At 52.9% G+C, this 22,008-nt stretch overlaps 1 protein-coding gene across 2 annotated transcripts in view; it reads right to left on the bottom strand.

Moving 5' to 3' along the window:
• NIBAN2 (niban apoptosis regulator 2) overlaps positions 1-21,703 on the bottom strand; it is a 58,868-nt gene extending 37,165 nt beyond the window's left edge. Inside the window, exon 1 of one of the 2 annotated variants that reach the window (XM_064291397.1) lies at positions 21,569-21,703. In XM_064291397.1, the coding sequence (XP_064147467.1) occupies positions 21,569-21,623 (55 nt within the window). In that variant the 5' untranslated portion in view covers positions 21,624-21,703. The remainder of the gene's footprint in view (positions 1-21,568) is intronic. The other variant, XM_064291398.1, reaches the window with a different exon arrangement.
• Positions 21,704-22,008: the final 305 nt, after the last annotated feature.

Here is a 22,008-nt window from a genome sequence, read left to right as displayed (position 1 = left end):
AACTGTCCTCACTTAGCAAATATTTAACCAAGGCTCAGAGACAACAAGTCTGGTGGGGAAGGGTGTGCTTTGAGTCAGGAGGAAGGTGGCCAAGGTGGAGGCCCAGTGAAATGCCAAAGAAAGGCGGACTCAAGACCCGCCCACCCGGGGCTGCCCTTTGCTTTACACCTCGAGGAGGCCACTCAGTGGGAGGAAGTCAATTCCCATCTTGACACAAACAGGGAAACAAAAGCCCTCTCATCCTCTCCCACCCCACCCGCTGTGCCTGCCTGGCAGCAGCCCTGCACCCACAGCCTACAGTTGGCAGCTTGTTCGGGGAGCCCGAGACCCAGGCGTCCCTGCTCTCTGGGAACACACAGAGCCAAGCTGGGGAGGGTGGGAAGAGGGTGCCAAGGCCCCCCACTGCTGTGGGCAACAGCATCACCCACCCAGGGCGGGATGGGCCTGCCACGCCAACCCTGGACCAGCCTCAAAGTCCCAGCATAGTGCCATGGATGGCTGCCACTTATACTGCAGTGAGCACCCAGCTGTATGTCTCAGGGTTTGGCTCCCAAAGCCAGTGTCCCACACCATCTCCTGCTATGACCAAGGCCACACTTGAGGCCAAGGGAGCCATGAGGAGTAGAGACAGTCAAAGGCAGTCGGCCTGGAGATCCCTGGAGCTGCAAGCTACCCCAGGCATATACACCCTGCTTCACTTCTTCCTGTGGTCCCCAGAGAGAGCCCTGGTTTTGCCTCCAGACAAACGTGGGAACAAACCCCAGCTCTGTGGTTTAGTGGTTTCACCTTGCTGAACCTCAGTTTCCTTCTCTGTACATTGGGACTAATTATAGCTTCCACCTCACAGAGTTGTCATCAGGGTTGGGTGCTTATTCTGCCCAGATGGAGTAGCTGATCTTTAACACTAACCTCCATCCCCTTCACACCTCATCGTCCATTCCCGTTAACTTTTCCTCAGCAGCATCCCTCACCCATATTCCTTTCTTTTCTTCTTCACCACCTCCATGGGAACCTGAGCCCTAGAAAGCTGAGGCCTGGTCACCTGTCACAACTCCCCCCAGGCCATGATTCCCAGGTACTCCTCAACATAGCTCTGGTCTCAGCCAAAAGTCCAGAGGGCCCAGGCTGAACTGGGGACACAGGGCACCCTGCCATGGTACACCCACATTGGCAGGTACTCGCCACAGGTGTGGACCTCTTGTGAGCCTGTTTTAGAACACACCATGAACTTTCTCCTCAGTGCCCAGCCCAGAGCTGGACATTGAGATGCCCAGGCAGAACTTGCTGACCGAGTCCTTCCTTCAGGAGGTTTCATGACCAGCCTGGTAGCCAGTATCACCATCCAGCCCTCCCCATGAGTAGGTAACTCCTTCCAAGAGGCAGGGACTGAGGACAGGACCCACCCCAGAAACCATGTCCTCAGTCAGCCAGCTCAAGGCAGACCAAAAGGGCGGCTGGTGGCAGAACCACGTTCAGGTGAGGATCCCGGAAACTTCATCTTGCTGACCACATTCGTTCATTCAGCAAGCAGGCCTTCAAGGGTGAGCAAGACAGATCTAATCCCTGCCCTCAGGGGGATACCATGTATAATGAGGGAGAAGGATTGTCAATGAAAAGCTACAATGGGGCAGGTAAGTGTCCCAACTGGGAGAAGCACAGGAGGTCATGGAACCTAAAGGAGGGGCGGCTAACCCAGCCTGCAGAGTTCGGAAGACTTCCAGAAGGAGGTAGCACCTGAGAGATGAAGAGGTACTAGCTAGATGAAGAAGGAAAGCTGAGGAGGGAGAGTATGCCAAGCAGAAGACACAGGAAATACAAGATTCAGAAGTGAGAAAAAGCATTAATCCATTCCACAGATATTTACAATGATTTTCCATGTTAAGATGAACACTTGCAAGGAACAGTCCAGTAACAAGGCTCTGGAATCCGATTTCAGTTCAGATACTAACTCCACCACTTGCTGGCAATAGGACTTGGAGCATGTGGCTTAACTTCTTTGAACCTCAGTTTCCCCAACTCTAAAAGGGAACAACAGTAGTACCTACCTTGTTGGGTCCAGTGAAATGAATAAATCCACAGAGCCTGAATAAATGGGGGTTTGTATTGCCAAAAATAGTAACTGAATAATTGAAAGGAGTTCCATCTCCCAGAGTGTTGGTGACCTGGAGATGAGAGGTTAGGGTGGACTGTGGGGTCTTTCACAAGCACTCGGTGGTCCCACAGTGTGTCCAGTGGTGCTGAGCATGGTTTTCTGTGGTGTGATTCATGCCACAAAATAGGGATCAGCAAAGGGTACCAGAATAGCAGCTACTGGTCGGTCAGGGAATGGGAAGGTGACACGTTTGGGGTCCTATCTTCTGGCTCCTGGTCCCTCAGAGGTTAGTTAATCAGAGAGGGGAAGTGGAGGGAGAAACATCAAAGAGGACTTCTGAGCGCAAACACCCAAGCCACACACCACCACACCTTGGCGGGTTGCAACCCCTCTGCTCCACAGCACTGCAGTCGTGGATGCTCCTGCCTCCCCACCTCCCTTAGCTGCTGCACTGCTGGCTCTTCAACACCAGAGATGGCACCTGCTGGGGAAATCAAGGGCCAACTCCTTGTCTGACTCCATCAACATCTCGTGTCACCCTTGGCAAGTTCCTTGTCTCTCCAGAGCCTTCACTTCCCACAGGTAGTCACCCAGGGTGGATAAGACTAAACGAAAAGACTAGATAGGAAAGTGCTGTGGAGGCACCGTGGCCTGAATTCTGTGAGAGCAGAGACCATGTGTGTCTTGCTTACCCAGCATTTAGTGTCTGTACTTCTCATTTCTTTTTCTTCTCTTATTGCATTGACTAAGACATCCAGGTTGATGCTAATGAAAATACCTCTGGAGTTTCACATATAAGTTTAAAGCTTATTTACTACTAGATGAATGAAGCTGGAAAGGGCTCAGGACCAGGTAGGGGCAACTAAAGGAAAGGAGGGAGAACTTAGCTCTTCTCTCCAAACTAACAACCACCACCAGCAGTTGCGTCAAGTCTATTCCAACTCACGGTTACCCCACGTATGTCAGAGTAGAACTGTCCCCCATAGGCTTTTCAATGGCTCATTTTTCAGTAGATCACTAGGCCTTTTTTTCCAAGTCCCTCTGGGTGGACTCAACCTCCAACCTTTTGGTTAGCAGCCGAGCACATTAACCATTTACACCAGCCAGAAAAACTTGAAACATTTATTAGACAGTGAATAATACACCAAGGTGCTTGGCACACTGCACCACCCAGGGACTCCCCCAAACCAAGCAGCTGGATAGTTCTCTGGGAAAAGAGATGCTGGGGAAACCCAACCATAGCCATGTCCATGACAAACTGCAACCTGATCTCAAGAGACTCACAGAAGATGGACAGGACTCCAGGGAGGGCTTTCTAACTATCTAGGATGCCCCGTGTGGGATGGGCAGCCCCGGGAGTTGGGGGAGCTCAGCTCGATGGCTTACTGACATGGAGGCTGGGGAGGGGATCCTGTCCCAGGAGGGAGGTGAGCAGTACAAATGCAAGCTTTGGGACCAGACAGATCTAGCTCTGCCACAGACCATGGGGCAGGACACTTGAGTTTCCTGAGCCTCAATTTCTTTATCCATAAAATGGGGATAATGATAGCACCCATCTCAAAGAGTTGTTGTGAGGACTAAAAAGATGTGTGAGAAGCAACTGACGTACTGCATGACCCCCAGTAAGAGCACAATAAATGCCAGATGCTGTTCTGATTAGTGTTCATCACTGTGGCCCAAGCCTAACAGAAAAGAGTTAAACGCAGATATACAAACCCCATACAACTCATCAGCTGAGTGCCCTCTCACACATGTGTCCCTTTTGCTAAGTCAGAATTCTTCCCAAGCTCCCTCAGGACCCATAGCCTGACCCCTCCTTGTCCACCCACCACTCACACATATACATGCATGCAGGCACGCATGCATGCAGACATGCACACACGCACACACTCCTGCCTGCGGCTTCCTGCTCCTTCGATCCTGACAATAAGTGGGGTGGGGGTAAAGAGAGGGCTCCTGCCTTCTCCAGGCCAGGAAGGGAGAGGCAGAAGGAAAGAAGTGGGCAACGGGAGGGAGAAAGATGAGCCAATGTGAAAACTCCCTCTTGTGCATGCTGCTGGGCCAAGAGGAAACCCAATCCCAGGCTGGAATGCCAGGACCCTCGGCATGGAAGCCTTGATGCAGGTGGCGAATGGAAAAGTTTATTCAAATAACAAGACTCCCTTGGCCTGCCCTTCTCAACTTGGCCAGTGGTGGATGCAGGCCCTGCTCCACCCTTGGGTCACTGGCTGCAGGTGTCCTCAGGGTTCCAAAGGTGGCCAGAAGGGGAGGTACGGGAACAAGTCCCCTGGGGCCCTGCCAGCCTCATGTGCCCTGTCCCAGGCACCTGCATGATCCCTATTTGTACTTCATGGGACGTACAGCTCCCAGCCAACAGCCTCCTGAGTTCTGGGTCAGCTTCCCCAGGGAGTCCCTTGAGGGTGAGTGGGGAAGGGCCCACTACCTCCCCATCACTGGGCAGTAAGCACGAAGCCTGCAGGAGGGGCTCCGGAAACTGCTTTGATCTGATAGGGGTGGCAATGCAGGGTTAAGAGCACTGGGCCCTGAGTCCAGGCCACTGGGTGATCTTGGTCAAGTCCCTCCCCCTTCCTGATTCTCTGTCCCCTCATCTGTCCGGTGAAGGGGCTGGACTCCATTCCTCTGGACCCTCAAGGCTCTAATGCTCTCCAACTGTGACAAAAGAGAACATTCCTTCCCCAACACAGGTAACACTGGTGGGCCCAGGCGAGGCTATGGTTCAGCTCCGACTAAATGGATCCCGAGATCCACCTGCAGCCTAGAGCACTGAAAGGCATTGTCTCTGACTGTCACACCCCTCCATTCAGGTCAGAATCACCTGTTAGTCATCAGCACAACTTTGCTTTAATAAGTAATTGTTTAGTGTCCATTTCCCCACAAGGGCAGGGACCCTGTCAACCTTATTCATGACATATCCCCAGTGCACAGCACCTAGCACACAAATACTTGTCAACTAGCTATGGGCGATTATGCCACAGCTCCTCAATCCAGTCTCCCAAGCATCTTAAGACACAGGAGGAGGGCAGAATTTTCCCAGAAAGGTTTACTAAGACCTGGGACTGAGCCTTCCCAACCCACAAGGGCAGGGTTAGCCAGGGGCTGTCCAAGCCCAGGCCCGCCCAACAGGCAGGACCCTTCCTGAACAGGGGGACTGGGTCTGGAGCAGGCTAGGCCAGGCCAGCTGAAGGTCACACATCAGCAGTAGAAAAGGTCACCACCCCATCACACAAACTAAGGCTGTCACCTAAGCTCATATCCTCAGTTTCCTCTTCCGGCAGATTCTGTCAAATGATACAGCACCTGCAAAAAGCCTGGGAAATCGGAGCTGAACAGCCCCTGCACTTGAGCCTCTTCTGCTCCCTCCGGACTGGCATGGGGAAAGAGCACCACACCGGGAGGCAGGAGGGAGCCCGGGCTCAGCTCTGCCAGACACTCACCTGGGGCAGGCACATCACTCCGCTTCTGTGTCCCTCATTAGAAGACACAAAGAAGGTGGTCCCTGCCCCACAAAGGAACAAATGTACCAGCACTTTGAAAAACAACTACTGAAGGTGGTGTGCACACAGCTGGTGCAGCTGCCATGGCCAGCAAGAAACCCGCAAAACCACCAAGTTCTGGCTCCCCCAAATCTCAGTACTCTCTCAGCTTTGGGCCTTGCAGAGCTGCTTCCCTGCCTGTCATCTCTTCTCCTCCTTCATCCTTTAGGTCTCACCTTGGACATCCCCTCCAATGAGCCTTCCCTGACCCTGCTCCCAAAGACGCCTTTCCTCCCCACCTCCGCAGATGTTCCGTGCTGGTCTGTTGTCCCGATGGGGTCCTGGGGAGAGTGAGGACCATGCTGGCCTCCCCTTCTGCATTCCCCATCTCAGGGCACAGCCTGGCACACACCATGGCGGAGGCAGTGAATTAACCCTCAGGGAACGATTAAGGCTGTCCAACACAGCACTGTTTGCAACTATGAAGAACAGAAACAGCCCGTGTCCAACAACAGGGGCTAGGCTGAGCAAGTTAAAACACAGAATATGGGGACATGATGGAATATTCTGTAGCCATTCATCACCTTGCAGGGGAGCAACATGTATGCAGATGTTCACAGCCCACTGTTAAGGTGGAAGAACAGATTATGCATCAAGAAAAGGCCCAAAAATCATTGTTTCTGGGTGGGAAGATTATTGGTGGCTTTAATTTTCTTCCTATTACTTAACTGCATTCTCTCATTTTTCTTTGACCATTATGTATGTAACAAAAGGGAGGGAGCTCTGAGGAAGCTCCAAGTTGAAAGGTCAAGCCTCTGGTGGTTGTGAGTCCCTGGCCTCAGGACCTGACCTTTGGTGGGTGCCTGCAGGTGGTAGCCACCACGAGTCTGAGGGGATCACTGCCGAGTGCCCTGACCTAATACCATGCTGTCAGTTGGGTCCAGGCTCTTCAAGAAGGCAGTCTTGACCCTGGTGGGGACACTGGACCCCAAGGGCAGAAACTCTTTTTATCAAATGTTCACTATGTGCCAAGCACCAGGCATGGCATTCCTCACAAAGCTCACAACACCCTTGGAGGTAGTTATGACCATCCCCATTTTATAGATGGGGAAACAGGTGAAAAGAGCTGAGGTCACAGTGAAGACAGGCAGAGGGGACCCTCAGAGTTTAACCTCCTGCTCCACATACCTTTGGGCACTCAAGTCCAGCACTAAGCCCCCAGCACTCCATCCACATCACCCAACGTGCCCAGAGAACATTCTGGTAGGAGCAGTGAGCAGGGACATCTAAGGGCTGAAGGACTGATAGGTTGTAGACTCTCCTAGTTGGATGGGAACCCCCCCACTGTTCACCACCCAGTCCTCACCACCACTGCCGCCACCCCCGCCTGGGATGTCACTGCCCGCACTGAAACTCAGGATCTGTAGAAACCATCCCCAGCTTAACCACCATGGTGCTGGGCACAGAGTAATGCACACTGAATGTTTGCTGCTATACTTATCCATGGAGACCTGGTGGCACAGTGGTTAAGAGCTCGGCTCCTAACCAAAAGGTTGGCAGTTCAAATCCACCGCCACTACTCTGTCCTATAGGGTCGCTATGAGTTGGAATTGACTCAACACCATTTTTTTTTTTTTAATTCTTTTCCACAGAAAGAAGATATATCCTCTTTCTCAAATCCAGCTAACAGTGTTGAGAAAGGGCGCCTTGCCCTCTCATCCCTTTGCCTGGTACTCAAAAAAAAAAAAAAAGCCAGGATAGAATGAATAAATTTTCAATAATGCATTACCCTAATACCCAAAAATAATCTCTATTAACATTTTGGTGACTTTCTGTCCATATTTCTTCTACACCTGTACAGACACATATGCTTTCAGACATAGAGAATTACGTCTCCACTTTGAATGGCCTCATACTATTCCATTGAACAATATCCTATTGATAGACATTGCTTCTTTTTTTCTTTCTGGTTTTAGCCAAAGCAGGGATACACTTTCTGTTAAAGACACATCTCTGTGTGATTATTTTGTGGTTATATTGGTTATTCCGGGTGTGAAACAGCTGAGCAGGTTTCACCAGAGGCTTTGGGCCACCTCACCTCTCTGCTGTTGGCTGTAATGGTGGTGGGGTGTGGGGAGGACCACCCTCTCCTGGGCTGCCACTTCCTGTCTTGTCTTTAGAAGGATCCAATGTTTAATGACAACGGCTTCTCTACCTCATATTTTTCTGCCTAAGGATGCATGAAGAAAGGATTTCAGGGGCTAAAAACCCAGCACCGCACTGTAGTTATCCATCCCCAGCGCTGTGGGCACCACCCTACAATGCTGGTGTTGGTTCACCCACCCCTAGTCCTGCAGTGGGGCTGGCAGCAGCACCCAGGCCTCCCGTCACAGAGACGGGTCCCTTTGACTGACAAGGACATGCTCCACACCTGGGCCAGCTCTCCCACTGCCCAGTGGACCTCGGTGAGTCTCTGAGCCACTAGAACCATTTCTCATCCCACAGAAGGCAAGTAGCAGACATGCTGCAAGGATGCCACGGGACAACGCCCCTCACGTGCCTAGCACAGGGCCCAGCCTGCTTGAGCTCTCTAGGAAAAGGAGTCATTTCTTCTTGACAGTTTGCCATCCAATAACGGTTTAATTAATGACGGACTGGTGACAATTTTTTCGCTGTCTGTCCCACTGAACATGAACTTTACACACGCTGGCTTGGTGTGGCTATACTGACCCCACCCCACCCCACCCACCCCCAGCTTGGTGGCCAAGCACATGAGTTCGGGAGTGGGGAATGCCAGGACCAGAACCCAGGTAGGTGTTCTATCCCCTGTCTCTCGCACTAAGGGCTCAGCCCTGAAGAGCCAGTTATGGAGAAGGGCCAGGAACTCATAGGGACGGTCAGCCTGCCCAAGAGCAAAGCCCTCAGCTCCTGCCTCTCCCTGCCTCACTCCTAGCTCAAGGACAAGAACAAAGGGCTCAAAAGCAGTGAGTCAGACTAAGAGGAATAAGAGCGGGGAGGAAGGAAGCTTCATGTGGCTGCACACGCTCTGTTCCTGCAGTCTCACACGTGGAGAGGGGGTGTGGAGGCAAATCACTCCTTCCAGGACTGGCGGAGGGAAGTCAGAGCCAATCAGGGCCCCTGAGTCCTCCTGCATCTGCCCCCTCTACACACACACACACTGCACAGCCCTACAAACAGCTTCTGGGTCCCCATGCTGCAAGAACGTAGACCCTCGCAATAGAATTTAATCATTCATTCAATGTTAAGGTATTAAAACAAATTAAACCATCACTTTGCAATCACAGCTATTGACTCTTGAACATTTACTGTGTCCAGCACTGTGCTGAGTGCTGTACATGCAAGTTGTAATTTAACCTTTACAACCCAGGGAAGTGAATATTGTTATTATCATTCCCATTTTACAGCTTATGAAAGTAAAGCTTAAAGGGCTGAAGGTAATGCCCCAGGGGCACTTGGCTAGTAATCGGTGGAGCAAGCTCTGAGCTGCAAGGCCATACTGTCCACCAGAGGGGAAGCCAAGGTGAAGGAGCCCTCATAGTGCTCACAGACAAGAACTAGAACATGTGACTGCTTGGAAAGGGTTATGCATGGCTTTGGGGGTCCAGGGGAAGAGCCCCAAGCCAGCTTGCCAGGGATGGGGCCAAGAGAAGAATGCTCTTGCTGGAGAAACAGAATGCTTGAGGAAGCTGTAGGGGTAGGTTAGGTGAGTCCTGCAGGGATTTTCAGGGTCCAGAGCTGGAAGGGTCTGACACAGGCTAGTGAAGTCACTCCATTACTGAGTTGGAGGACCTCTTCCAGAGGCCCTCATCCAACCCTGTCATTGAACCCTGGGGGAAACTAAGGCCCAGAGAGGAGGCAGGAGTCGCCCAAGGTCAAGCAGGGAATCCATAGCGGGTCTGAGGCTAGACCAAGCACTCATCCACAGAATCAGACTCTCAGAAGAAGCCACACAGGGAACCGTTGGCAGCGGGGAGGGGAGAAAGAGGGAGGCAGCAGCAGGAGGGGCTCAGACCCTAATCGCACACGAGGTCTGCTGGGCTCCACCCCAGGGGGCTCCAGGCCAGGAGGGGCAGGCTCAAGAAGCAGCTCCTCTGAGATTCTGCCACAATCTCAACAGGAAAACAGGAAAGCCAAGCTGGGCAGCCTGCTATAGCCTGATCTGGATTGGAGGCTTGGCCTCCCAGGGCCAGGAAAACTCTCAGGGTCACTAAAAAGTAACCCCTTTGATCAGAAAGAGTGCCCCTGCCTCTGGCCACAAAGAAATAGTTTCTGAGATCTCAGCCAGTCTCAGGTCAAATGATTGAAGGGGCTGGCTTCGTTCAGCCACTGGGCTCAAATCACAAACCCCTAATCCTTACTGCCCACCTTCAAAGACAGGACCACTGAGGAAATAGAGGCCCAGAGAGGAGACGCCCCTTGACCAAAGTCACATAGTGAGCTGTTACTGTCCTGAGTCTGGTGTGTTGGACAGTTGTCCTGCCACCCAGGCCTGCACAGTGGCCAGCCCTAGGGGGTCAGGCCCCACCCACTGCATGGAAGGGTGGTCCTTCTGCCCCTCCCCTCTTCCCGGCAGCCTTAAATATGGAATCAGGGGTAGAAGCAACTTTGGCTTTTTTTAATCAAACACAGCACCTCACTGTCTGTATGTGGACAGGCCTGGGCTGTCTCCTCAGACACAGGCCCATCTGTGAGGCCAGCACAGGACCCGTTTCTCTCTTACTGAGGGCTTGTTTGTTTACTCAGTTTTCAAAATTATAACCTCCGCAGTCCCGCCCTGGCCCAATCACTCCTTCCCTGACCACGTCTTTGCTGTCTGGGGCTGTCCAAGGCGGGGGTAGGTGTAGGATGGAGGAGGAAAGAAAAAATCTTCCTGCTGGGGTCAGGGGCCCCGGATACTCGTCCTGGTTTGCAGCGTCTGAGACCTCAGGTACATCCTTTCCTCTCTCTGGGCCTCAGTTTACTCAGCAAGGCAATGGAGGAAGGGATTGGTTAGATGATTTCAAAAGGTCCTTCCTGGCTACAAGGAGGAAGGGCCTGGGGACAGAAAAATAAAAGTAGCCACTGCCCATCGGTAAGCTCCAAACTCAAGGCAGCTGGGGGCTTGTCGGGGTTGGCTTTGAGCAAACCTCCCACAGTAGCCACAGCTCCCGCAGCCTACAAGTGAAGGAGCCCCAACCAGAGCTGAGCCTCCCAAAACTGAAGCTTTATTCTCTTTTCTCCGTTATACACTTCCTCCAAACAAACTAGGAGGCCATTGTCAGCTCACTCCCTTCAGATGGCCACTCACTCCTTAAATCCCTGACAGCCCAGAGCAAATGACACACGGCTGCCTCAAGAGCTCAGCTAAAATGGAACTGCCGTCTCCTGAATGCCTCCTGGAAACCCTGGTGGTGTAGTGGTTAAGTGCTACGGCTGCTAACCAAGAGGTCAGCAGTTCAAATCCGCCAGGCGCTCCTTGGAAACTCTATGGGGCAGTTCTACTCTGTCCTATAGGGTCGTTGTGAGTCGGAATCGACTCGACGGCAGTGGGTTTGGTTTTTTTTTTTGGTTTGAATGCCTCTCACGTGCCAGGAACTGTTTGATGCCACATTTCATGTGCCGCCTTTTGGAACCATCACACAGCCCCAGAGGCAGGGGTCAGGGTCATGGTTCCCATTTTACTGACTAGGCAGTGGAGGCTCCGAGGAGGAGAATAACTTGCCAAAGGCCACACAGCCACCTGTCAATGACAGAAGTCTGTGCAATGCTCAGTCAAGCCCAGGCAGGCTGTCTCTTGAATTGGGCTGACCCAGTGTTTAAAAATAACAGGCACTTTGCAAAAAACAGAGATCCACTGTCTTTGTAACACAAACCACAGCAAGTCCAGCTTGACTGAATCTTCTTGGCTGGCAGGGACCATAAGTTCCATGAGATCAGGGCTCATGTCACTGCTTTATCTCCAGCACCCAGCTGAGACTCAGCACAAAAAAGCTTTCAGAGCAAGTTCTTCCTTTAAAAGCAAGATCGCCTCATGCAATCAATATCTGCCAAACACCTGCTCTGTGCTTTCAGGGCAGCTCAAGACCCACAGGCTCCCTAGAAGTCAGAGCTAGAAAGGCACTGGAGACTGTCCTAGAGCTCCACTGCACAGATAGACAAAACAAGGCCAGAGAGGGGTAAGAAGTAGCCAAAGGGTGACTGGCACCAGTCCTGGGGTGCCTGCGTCCCAATCCGCACCCACAAAAGGCTCCAAGAGGATTAGAGGCAGGTGGCACACAGGAGGGTGGGCAGTCTCCTGCCCAAGGGACTCCTCTTCTAGAAGGTGCTGGCTTAACAAACTTGGCTGGACACAATCAGCTCAGTTTAGAGCAGGGCATCGGAGGACAGACGGCAGCTGCAGTTGGCTTGGTCACAGATGGGTGGGTGGGAAAGCAGGGTTCATACTCTGCAAACCACAATAACTTCTTCCTCTGCACCTTGTGGATCCTCAGTTATCCCCTGGAGCTCCCACCTCTGCAAACGGACCCTGCACTAGGCTCCCTGGCCAAAACACTACAATTCTGATCCACCAGGGAGGAGTGACCCTCTTGGCAGGTGTCTACCATCGACTACACACAACAGTAACGGCTAATGATAACAGGAGCCAATGTTTACTTAAAACTCAAAGAGCTCTACCCACTTCATCTTACCGATCCCTCACAACGACCTAGTGGGTCTGGGCTACTGTTATGCTCACTTTACCCATGAGGAGCCTGAGGTGCAGAGAGAGGAAGGACCTGCCAAAACTATAGGGCAGTAAAGACAGAATCTCAAACCTGGATCCTTGGATTACAGACCCAGCTCTTTTCTACTCTGCCCCTTATAAGGGAAGAAGGTTCTCATACTCAGAGCTGCCTAGGAATGGAGTGAGTCTCCCATCATCTGAGGGATGGGAGCAGAGGCTGCAGGACCACTGGCTAAAGGTCGGCCTTGATAAAACAACTTCTAAAACCTGTCAACCCCATAAGGCCAAGAGGAATGGACACCAGATGTCCCCAACCCTGCACACCACCATCACTGAGGCCTGGCCACTCTAGTCCCCCATGGCCCCATGTATACACACATCCCCTGACTATGCCCCACCCCCACCCTAGCTGGTCCAGATCCCACCTCTCACCACCAGGCTCACCTCCTCCCATCCACTGTCTTGCAAAGCCCACTCACCCACTCCACCTGTCTAAAAATGTCTTCAAGTCCTCCCAAGGGCCCTCAGGAGAAAGTCCTCTCCTCTCCAAGGCCAGCCCCTGTGGCTTCCTCCGCTCCACCCAATGCCCCCACCCCAGCAGGCCAGTCCACCCTTATCCACCACGCCAGCCCCCTCTTACACTCCTGCAGAAGGTCTTTCCCTTTGAGAACCCTCCTTGTCCTTTGGAGTGATCATCAGCCAGGCAGCGTCACATGGGTAGGGACTACTATGAGTTTGTATATCAGCTTGCCCCTAGTGCCTAGCACAGTGCCTGGCACACAGTAGGTACTCAATAACTATCCACTGAATGAATAAAAAAAAGACTGAGTGTATCTGGGGCCAGAGCTCAATTGTACCCCTGTGGGGTCTCACAGATGTCCAGACAGGGACCCTCACCTCCTCAGCTTCTAATATCATAACCCTCCAGCCCTGCCTTTGGAAGGCATCTCGAGACCCCTAGGAAAGGGTTTTCAGAGGCATAGAATTCCTAGGAGCAGACACTGATCTTGAGATCACAGATGGAGAGAAAAGGCACAGAGAGGCACAATCATTGACCTGGCAAATTGTCAACAAGACCTGACTCAAAACTCATAAGTCTAGTTCTGTACACAAGGTCCAGGCAAAGGGAGGGGGTATTCCCATCTGCCTTCTCACCCCTTTATCCTCTCTGCAGAGCCCTGGCGGTGCAGTGGTGAAGAGCGTGGCTGCTATCCAAAAGGTTGGCAGTTCAAATTTACCAGCCACTCCTTGGAAACCATATGGGGAAGTTCTACTCTGTTCTGTATGGCCACTATGAGTCAGAATCATCTTCACAGTAATGGGTTTGGTTGGTGGATCCTCTGTGCCCTGGCTAATGCTGGACACAGAGTGGACGATGCTTATTGAATGGCCCTCATCTCACACCCTCCAGGTACTTGCTAAACAAGTGTCCAGGTGCTCCTCAAACTGGGGCATGCCTGCTTTCCAGAACACATGGCAGGGTACTGGGGGTTCGTGAGGCTGCAGGTCAAACCCAGCACATCCTCCTGCGTATAAAGTTTGCTTAATAAGGTGACAATTCTAACAGTTATCATTCACCGTATTCTCACCACAAGACCTGGGCCTCTCGGTCCAGGCGCTGTCACAGTCCCCACACCCTGAGAAGTCAGTACTGTCATCCTCTTTACAGAAGCCACTGAGGCTCAGGAGGGTGAGAGGTTTGCCCAAGAACACCAGTTCTTCTAGTGGCAGAGCCAAGACTCGAACCCAAGCAGTCTGACTGCGGAGCCCTTAACCAGCTCCTTGCTTCTTCCAACCTACCATCCAACATGTCATCAGGCAGGTCCTTTCACCTCTATGGGCCAGACGTAACACATCTTCAAAATGGGACCAGTCCCAGAGGGTGGAACCAACTGCCCTGGAGAGGAGGGGCACTTCCTGCTCTTCCAGTTTTAAAATCTGCGAGATCAGAAGATTGCGGTGACTTGGGCCTTAAGATTCTACCAGGAGAGGTGCATGGCTTTGCTCCACTCTCGGGGGTTTAAACCTAGGCATCTGCCCTAACCCTTCCTTAAAACTGCCCAGCACAATCTGCAAAAAAACCCTTCTTCCTCCAGCAGGGAAGTGGCTGGGGGTGGGGCAGGGGGAAGGAAAAGGCAGCTCAGGAATTTCTGCAACCACAGGATGATGCTTCGAGGAGACCCAGGGTGAAGTGAGTCATGAGCTCTGCCTGCGGGGGAGGAGGGGGTGAAGCGAAAAACAGGACTGGTCAAAGGGAGACTGTGAGTCTCAGACTGAGTAATGACGGGAGCGAGAGATTTGTGCAACCTTCGGGGGCCTTTGACACACACAGCTCTGTTCCCACTTGAGTCTCCCCTCCCCCCACCGCCTGCCCCAGGCCTCTGTGGCCTGCCTCTTTTCAGGGCTTTATCCACGTTGTCCGCCTGCCTGACCTGGGCACCAGGGACTGTACAGTCACAGTGGAGCATGGTTTTAATAGCTAAGACTTTGGACACCACTACTTGCCGCCGCGCCCACCTGTAAAAAGGTGTGAGGTAGGTGGGTGGGAGGGGAGTGAAAATTCAATGAGATAATACAGGTAAAGGCATGGCACATAGTGAGTGCTCAATTAAATGACGGCTAATTTTGCAGGAGGGGGCCTGGGTGGTACAAACGGTTTGTGCTTGGCTACTAACTGAAAGGGTTTGTAGCTACCCAGAGACACTGCAGAAGAAAGGCCTGGCAATTTACTTCCAATGAGCTCAAACATAACAGTGATTGTGAGGATGGTGCAGGACTGGGTAGTGTTTGTACTGTTGTACATAGGGTCACTATGAATTGGAACTGACTTGACAGCACTTAACAACAAAGACTAACCTCTCCCAATAAAACCAAATTCATTGCCATGGAGTCAATTCCAACTCAAAGCAACCTTATAGGGCAAAGCAGAATTGCCCCATAGGGTTTCCAAGGCTGTAATCTTTATGGAAGCAGACTGCCACGTCTTTCTCTCGCAGAGCGGCTGGTGGGTTCAAACCAACATGGAGCAGTTCTACTCTGACAGACACAGGGTCGCCATGAGTCAGAATCAACTAGACAGCAATGGGAATTTTGCAGTAATTCAGAGCCTGATATTGCCCCCTCCCTTTTCAACCACCCCCTGGTGGCCACAGTGGTTAAGAGCTAAGGCTGCTAAACAAAAGGTCGGCAGTTCAAATCCACCAGGTGCTCCTTGGAAACCCTATGGGCAGTTCTATTCTGTCCTACAGGGTCGCTATGAGTCAGAATTGACTCAACGGCACCAGGTTTGGTTTTCTTTGGTTTTTCAACCACCATCTTCAGGCAAGAGACATTCATTCCAACTCCCTGCATGACACAGGCTGAGGAAGCAGCCAGACATATTCAGCCACACACCCAAAGGCCATGGTCATTGGTCCATGTCCCCAGCTCATGGGCAGCCCCTTCAAGCCCACTCCCCCTGGAAGGATGCTCAGAGATGTTGGGGGGCTGAGGGAGTCCCCGTCCCAGAAAGGTGCCTCCTTGCAATGCCCAGGCTGATGGAGAGGAGGCGAGAGCAGGACAAGAGGAAGAAAGTGTCTGCAGCAGTGAAGCAAAAGAAAAGAAAACCCTATAACCAACATTCATGTCAGGATCGACCTCATGTCTAGGGGAAGGGTAAAGAAATGCCCCATGTCCTCTGATGGAACGAGATGTGGCCTTTAGGAATGCTTCCGGAGGGCTTTTAACGACCTGGGAGAGACATTATGATAAATCATTTGGAGAAAAAAGCAAGACACAAAATTAGTCATGGTCCCAACAATATACAACAATAATTACAGAAGGGAAATAGTACTAAAGAAGAACGCAGTCATGGCTAGATGGTGAGACCAGTGGTTCCTATTCTCTTCTTTAAACTTCATTCCTCAGGCACCAGGGACGGAGGATAGGCTGTGGTCTAGTTTAGGTTTAGAAAGGTGTTTTTGACAGTGTGCGTAGGAAGGATTGGAGGGGTGAGAAAGGAGCCCCCGTGGAGGCTGGGGCAGCTCCTGAGGGGGCAAGCTAGAGCTCAGGCCACAGCTTTGGGAAAGGAATGGAGTGGAGGGGACTAGGAGGCTGGGGGGAGGAGCAGGGCAGGGTCAAAGCCAACAAAAGCACGTTATGTAAGACCCGACACAAGAGACTCACAGAATCCCGAGACGCTTCACCCCCAAGGGCTGACCCAGACCTTGGCTAAGGGCAGCAGCTCAGGCACAGCCGGGCAATGCTTCTGGCCAGCCTGGTCTCTGCAAAGCCCAGGACAATGAGGAACTTACACATGGCGGGGGGGGGGTGGGGATGGAGGGCCAAATCAGAGCACCTCCATCCCTTCAGTCCTGGAAACTACAGCCATTTTCCAAATGTGGAGTGGTAGATTTTTAAAATCAATTGGAAGAAACTGTTTTACTTAGCAAATAAACAAGATACCATCTTTCCCATATCTGATTGCCAATCAGAGTCCCTAAGTAGGGCAAATGGTTAAGCGCTCGACTACTAATCAAAGTGTTGGCAGTTCAAACCCACCTAGAGGTGACAATACTGACAGGAGGGAGTATCAATTGTTTACAGCCTTTTAGAAAGCTATGTGGTAATACATCAAAACGCCACAACTCAGAGGCTCGCTTTTGAGGCCTCTCTGATACAGGAACGTTGGGCAAGATGTTCAGGCAGCACTGTGAATACTAGCAGAACGCTGAAAACAATCTAAATGTCCCCTATCGGGACTGGATCAAGAAACTGGCCCACGCACAGAAAGGAACACACCAACAAAAGAACGAGGGAGATCCATAAGTTTTGACATGGTAAGATGTTCACAGTATACTGGGTGAAAAAAAAATCAAACCACAGAAACGTATAATGTGATCTCTTTATAAACAAATCTATATGAGTGTGTACACAGTGGTGTGTTTAGAAACGGTGACACTCCAAACTTAAAGTGATTTCTTCTGGGGAGTGGGACTGAAGGGAGAGAGGATGGAGGGGGCTTCTGTTTTTTACTTTACATAATCCTACATTGTACATGCATTACTTTTGCGATAATAAAAGAATAACCGCGGTTGCCCAGGGCTGAAGGGTTAGGGGAAAAATGGGGGGTGACAGCTCACAGGTACAGGGTTTCATTTTGGGGTGATGAAAATGCTCTGAAATTGATTGTGGTGATGGCTGCACAACTCTGTGAATATACTAAAAATCACTGAATAGGTGAGTTGTCTGATCTGAATTACAGCTCAGTAAAGCTATCATTAAACTCCCCCACCAGCCTCCTCAGGTAATAAACCTTAATGCAGTGGGGTGAGGGGGGTTCCTATGCTACCATAATTTCATCCTAGCCAACAGAACTTCCATACCAACAGTGAGTCCTTCAAGACTCTCTGAGAGGCCAAAGGGCCACCCCCCAGCCAATGCCAGGTTCTTGCCAGGCAAAGGAGGCCTGTTATCCAGCCCTGACTTGGACATCTTGAGCGACAGAGAACTTACTCCTTCACCTGTTTCATATTGGTTTATGCGGCTCAGACCATAAGCAAAGAACTCCTCATACAGCAGTGACACGGCCTCCCAGACTCTTCAGCTCTCTTAGTCCTCTGGCCTAAGGTGGAAGGTGTGAGTTAGCCTAATCCACCCACCTCTCCACGCCCCAGCCCTTCTTCCACTTCTCATGTGGGCCTCCATCACAGCCCTCTGGTTCAGCTCCAGACAGCCCATATCCACCTTCTACATTTGCCAAAGTGAAAGAAGCTCAGTAACTGAGGCTTCTAAAGCCCTGCATGGAATCTCATATTCAGGGAACCAGCATCCACCCTGATCCCAAGGGCTGGGCAAACCCTGGAGAAACAGGATCCAAACCTCAGCGGCAACTGTCCCCTTCAAACTCCAAACACCTGGCCACTCTCCTTGCCCTCTGCAGAATCAGATGTTGTTGTTGTCCGCTGCCTCAAGACTGGGCCCCGACTCACGGCAACCCCATGCACGATAGGATCAGACTGTTGTGGTTCACAGGGCTTTCACTGGCTGATTTTCAGAAGTAAATCGCCAGGCCTTTCTTCCTAGTCTGTCTGAGTCTGGAAGCTCCACTGAAAACTGTTTAGCATCATAGCAACACACAAGCCTCCACTGACAGACAGGTGCTAGCTATCGAACAGAGTCTCAAGCATGGAAGGAAGGAAGTCTACCACTGAACCACCAATGCCCTCACAGCAGCAGACAAAACCAAAAAACCAAACTCAGTTGCCATCAAGTCGATTTCGACTCATAGAGACCCTGTAGGACAGGGTAGAACTGTAGAACTGCCCCACTGGGTTTCCAAGGTGTAAATCTTTACAGCAGATTCTCCCCTGGAGTGGCTGCTGAGTTCTAACCGCTGACTTTCTGGTTAGCAGCCTAGCGCTTAACCACTGTGCCAGAGACTAAATGACAATCTCAATAACAATAGCAATTGTTTATTGAGCACTTGCTATGCCCCAAGCACTGGCCCCAAGCATATGCCTTAGCCCTACTCTTTATTTGTATTATTGCAGGAACTGGTAGGGAAGCACTACTATTATTTCCATTTTACAGATAACACAATAGAGGGTAAGACCCAAAGTCAGCCAGGTCTGTGCTGGGCTCCTGAGCTGGCTCAGGTCTGGAGGAGCAGATTTGTGGGAAAATTTTGGGCTCCTTAGCCACTCAGAAATGGAAAGGACTTCAACCAGGTAGCACAAGCTCCTTCGGTTTACAGCTAGGGAAACTGAGACCCAGAGAAAGTAAGTGGCTTGCCTGAGGTCACACAGGCCTCCTGGCTCTGGCCCAGCGTTCTCCTCTCACCAAGCGCCCTCAAGTAAGTAGGAAGGAATCATCTTGCCACCAGCCCCATGGGGCCGCTGGTGTGGGAACAAGTCCCTGCTTGCCAGGGGCTTTGAAATCCCAGGATGAAAGGCGCCGTGGCAGCAAAACAGCACCATGGGCTGGAGCACGCCTGACCTCTGCCAGGACTTGCAGGCTGGCATTCACCTGCTCACCTGCTTGGGGGCAGGAGCAAAACTGCGGGCATCACCAGCCAAGCCACAAAACTCAAACAGGCCTGGGAGCCCAGAGCACTGTTGGAAGGGATATTCCACAGGCTGACATTTCCACAGGAGTGGCCCAGGCCCCAGGTCAGGAGAGGTCTGGAAGTGTAATGGTCTGGTATTAAAATGCCCACTGCTCCTTGGGTGGGGGGAGGGGGCACATGGATCACTGGGAGTAGCAATGGCACATCCTTATTCCCCTCCAACAGATACTTCCAGGCAGACAGCTTCCATGGAGGGGGCTGGGTGGCTTTTTCCCCCTTCCAACCTCCCACCCCCCTTACTTCAGGAGTCCCTTCAGGTGAGCCTGGACTAGGAATTTGAGACATGTGGAGAGGGTTATTAATAGCACTGAAGTGTTGAAGAGAGAGAGGCCAGTAGGCTCTGAGTGGGCACAACCCTCTTCCACTGAGCCTGGCATCCACAGAACAAACCCAACCCTCTTCAGTAGAGGACACTTCACCTTTTGTGGCTTTAGTCTCCTCCCCTGTAAAATGGCCAGGGGAGAGGGGGTGGGCTGGCAGTTCTCAACCCAGGAGGTGGGTTGTGGGGAAAGGAAAAATCCCACTAAAGGCTGGGCACACCCCACCCAGGCTGGGTGAGAGGCCCCAGAAGGAGGTCCTGAATGGGTGGACTGTTACAGAGCCCCGAGGAGCTGCCACCGACAGGGGGAGGGGACAGGAAAACTCCACCCAGCCCTTCCTCCTTCCAGAGTCCTACAAGGAGACTGTCCAGGACTTAATCCCCCCACTGGTCCTCCTCCGCTAGAGGGGGCCTGATTCATTTCTACATAATGCCCACCCCATGCCCAGCCCCAGACCTGGCACAAAGGAGCTCAGGGCACTGGCCCAGGACCACGGTCACATGGCAAGCTCTCCCCAGCACCTCCATTGTGTCCGGCCTGGGTGGGGCCCTGGGGACACAAAATAAAGGGACACCTGGTTACTGTTCTCAAGGGGTGTGAGGTGAAGAACACAGTTGCTGAAACTCAATGGGACTGCAAGGCAGCGAGATAAGTATGGGCAGACACTGTGCTCTGGGCCCACTGGACGGGGACAGGCAAATTCAGCCAAGAGGAAATGCCTCCTCTCTCCATGGGCTGCCCCCACACCATGCATGCACAGGCACCCTGCTTATGGATGCCTCTTCTAGGCCAGGCCCTGTGCTAGCCAAGCTTCATGAATTAGCTCATTTAAGTCTCTCAACCTATTAATAAGAAATCATTCACCCCATTTCAAAGAGGAGACAACCAAGGCGCCAGGACATTAAGAGACTTATTCAAGATTTCACGGCTGGGAAACAGATGCTGGGATTCCACCCAGGGCTGCATCACCCCAGGCTGGAGAGGTTAGCCACAGAGCTGAGTTTCCCAGGCAGCCTGGGATTCTCACCCTCCCTCTGCATTCTCCTGGGTCTGCGGGGAGGAGGAACCTGGGACCCTGCTGGGAACAAGGAGCCTTGGGAGCAGCTGCCTTTCTGAGAAGTAGCCACTGTGCAATGACAGCCTGGGAGCTGGGAAGGCTGAAGAAGGGGACTGAGGAGGCCTGGCTCCAGCCTTGGCCAACCCCCTGACCATGGCCGCCAGCAGGGGGATCCTGCTGAGTCTGAGTCAAAGGACAGTGGACCCCCCTCCCCGTACACCCCATTTATCGCTGACCCCACTCCCCAGTCTCAGACTCCTGCCTGGATGGGCCAGTCCAGCCTCGGCCACGTGTACTGGAGCTCTGTCGAAGGGAAAGCTGGAGACCAAGACAGTTGAGGAAGAGTGTAAAGACGCGCTGGGGGGGGGGGGACATTCCCAGGAGGAGAGGGGGTGAACTTGGAATGCTTCTCTGCAGGGGTACCCGAAGTGGGGGGTCTGCGATCCCTCCCACAGGCTAGTCACGGGTAACATGTAGGGGGATCCAACGCAAGGGGCCTGGGGAGCGACAGAGCTTCCAAGGGGGTTCCGATCCGAGAGGGAGGGCTGGAATCCCCGCGAGAGGGGGAAGGGCGAGCTCAGAAGGGGGCGGGCAGGGACGCCCCGACCGGAGGGAACAATCTTGGACCTGGGACGCGGTCCCCTGCAGTTCCCGCCCCGCCCCGGCCGGGCCTGACTCTCCCGAGCCCGCGGTCCCAGTGCGGACCGTGGGCCAGGGTGGCGGCGTGGCCCGGCGTCTCCCAGCGGGTCCCCGGGCGCGCGCGGCGCGGGGCTCACCTGCGATGTGCTGGCGCCGGGCGTCGTCCAGGTGCGTGGACAGCACGTCCCCCATGGCGAGAAAGAGCCGCAGCCCGGCCTGGCCGTCGCTCGTCGCTGCTCGCGCTGCTCAGACGGTCGCTGCTGGCGCCATGGAGCCCGACCCGCCTGCTCCCGCCGATCGCGCCGCCCCTGCCTGCGGCCTCCGCTCCGGCTCGGGCTCCGGCTCCGGCCCGGTCTGTCCCACCAGCCACCTCAGCCCCGCCGCGCCGCGTCCCGCCCCGCCCCGCCCCGCCCTCGGCGCCCCGCCCCCGGCCCGCCCTGCCCCGCCTCCGCCTCGGGTGGGGCTGGGGGGCTGGGGACGCCGGGACCGCCCGGGAGACGGGGACAAAGGAAGTGTCCCCGGAAAGGGAGGCCGAGGAGGGCTGTGGAGAGAGGCACATCGGGCCCAGACCGAAACA

This window comes from Loxodonta africana, chromosome 9 (assembly GCF_030014295.1).
Source record: "Loxodonta africana isolate mLoxAfr1 chromosome 9, mLoxAfr1.hap2, whole genome shotgun sequence".
Taxonomy (NCBI): domain Eukaryota; kingdom Metazoa; phylum Chordata; class Mammalia; order Proboscidea; family Elephantidae; genus Loxodonta; species Loxodonta africana.
Note: the sequence above shows the minus strand (reverse complement) of the source record. Positions and strands in the feature narration are given on the sequence as shown.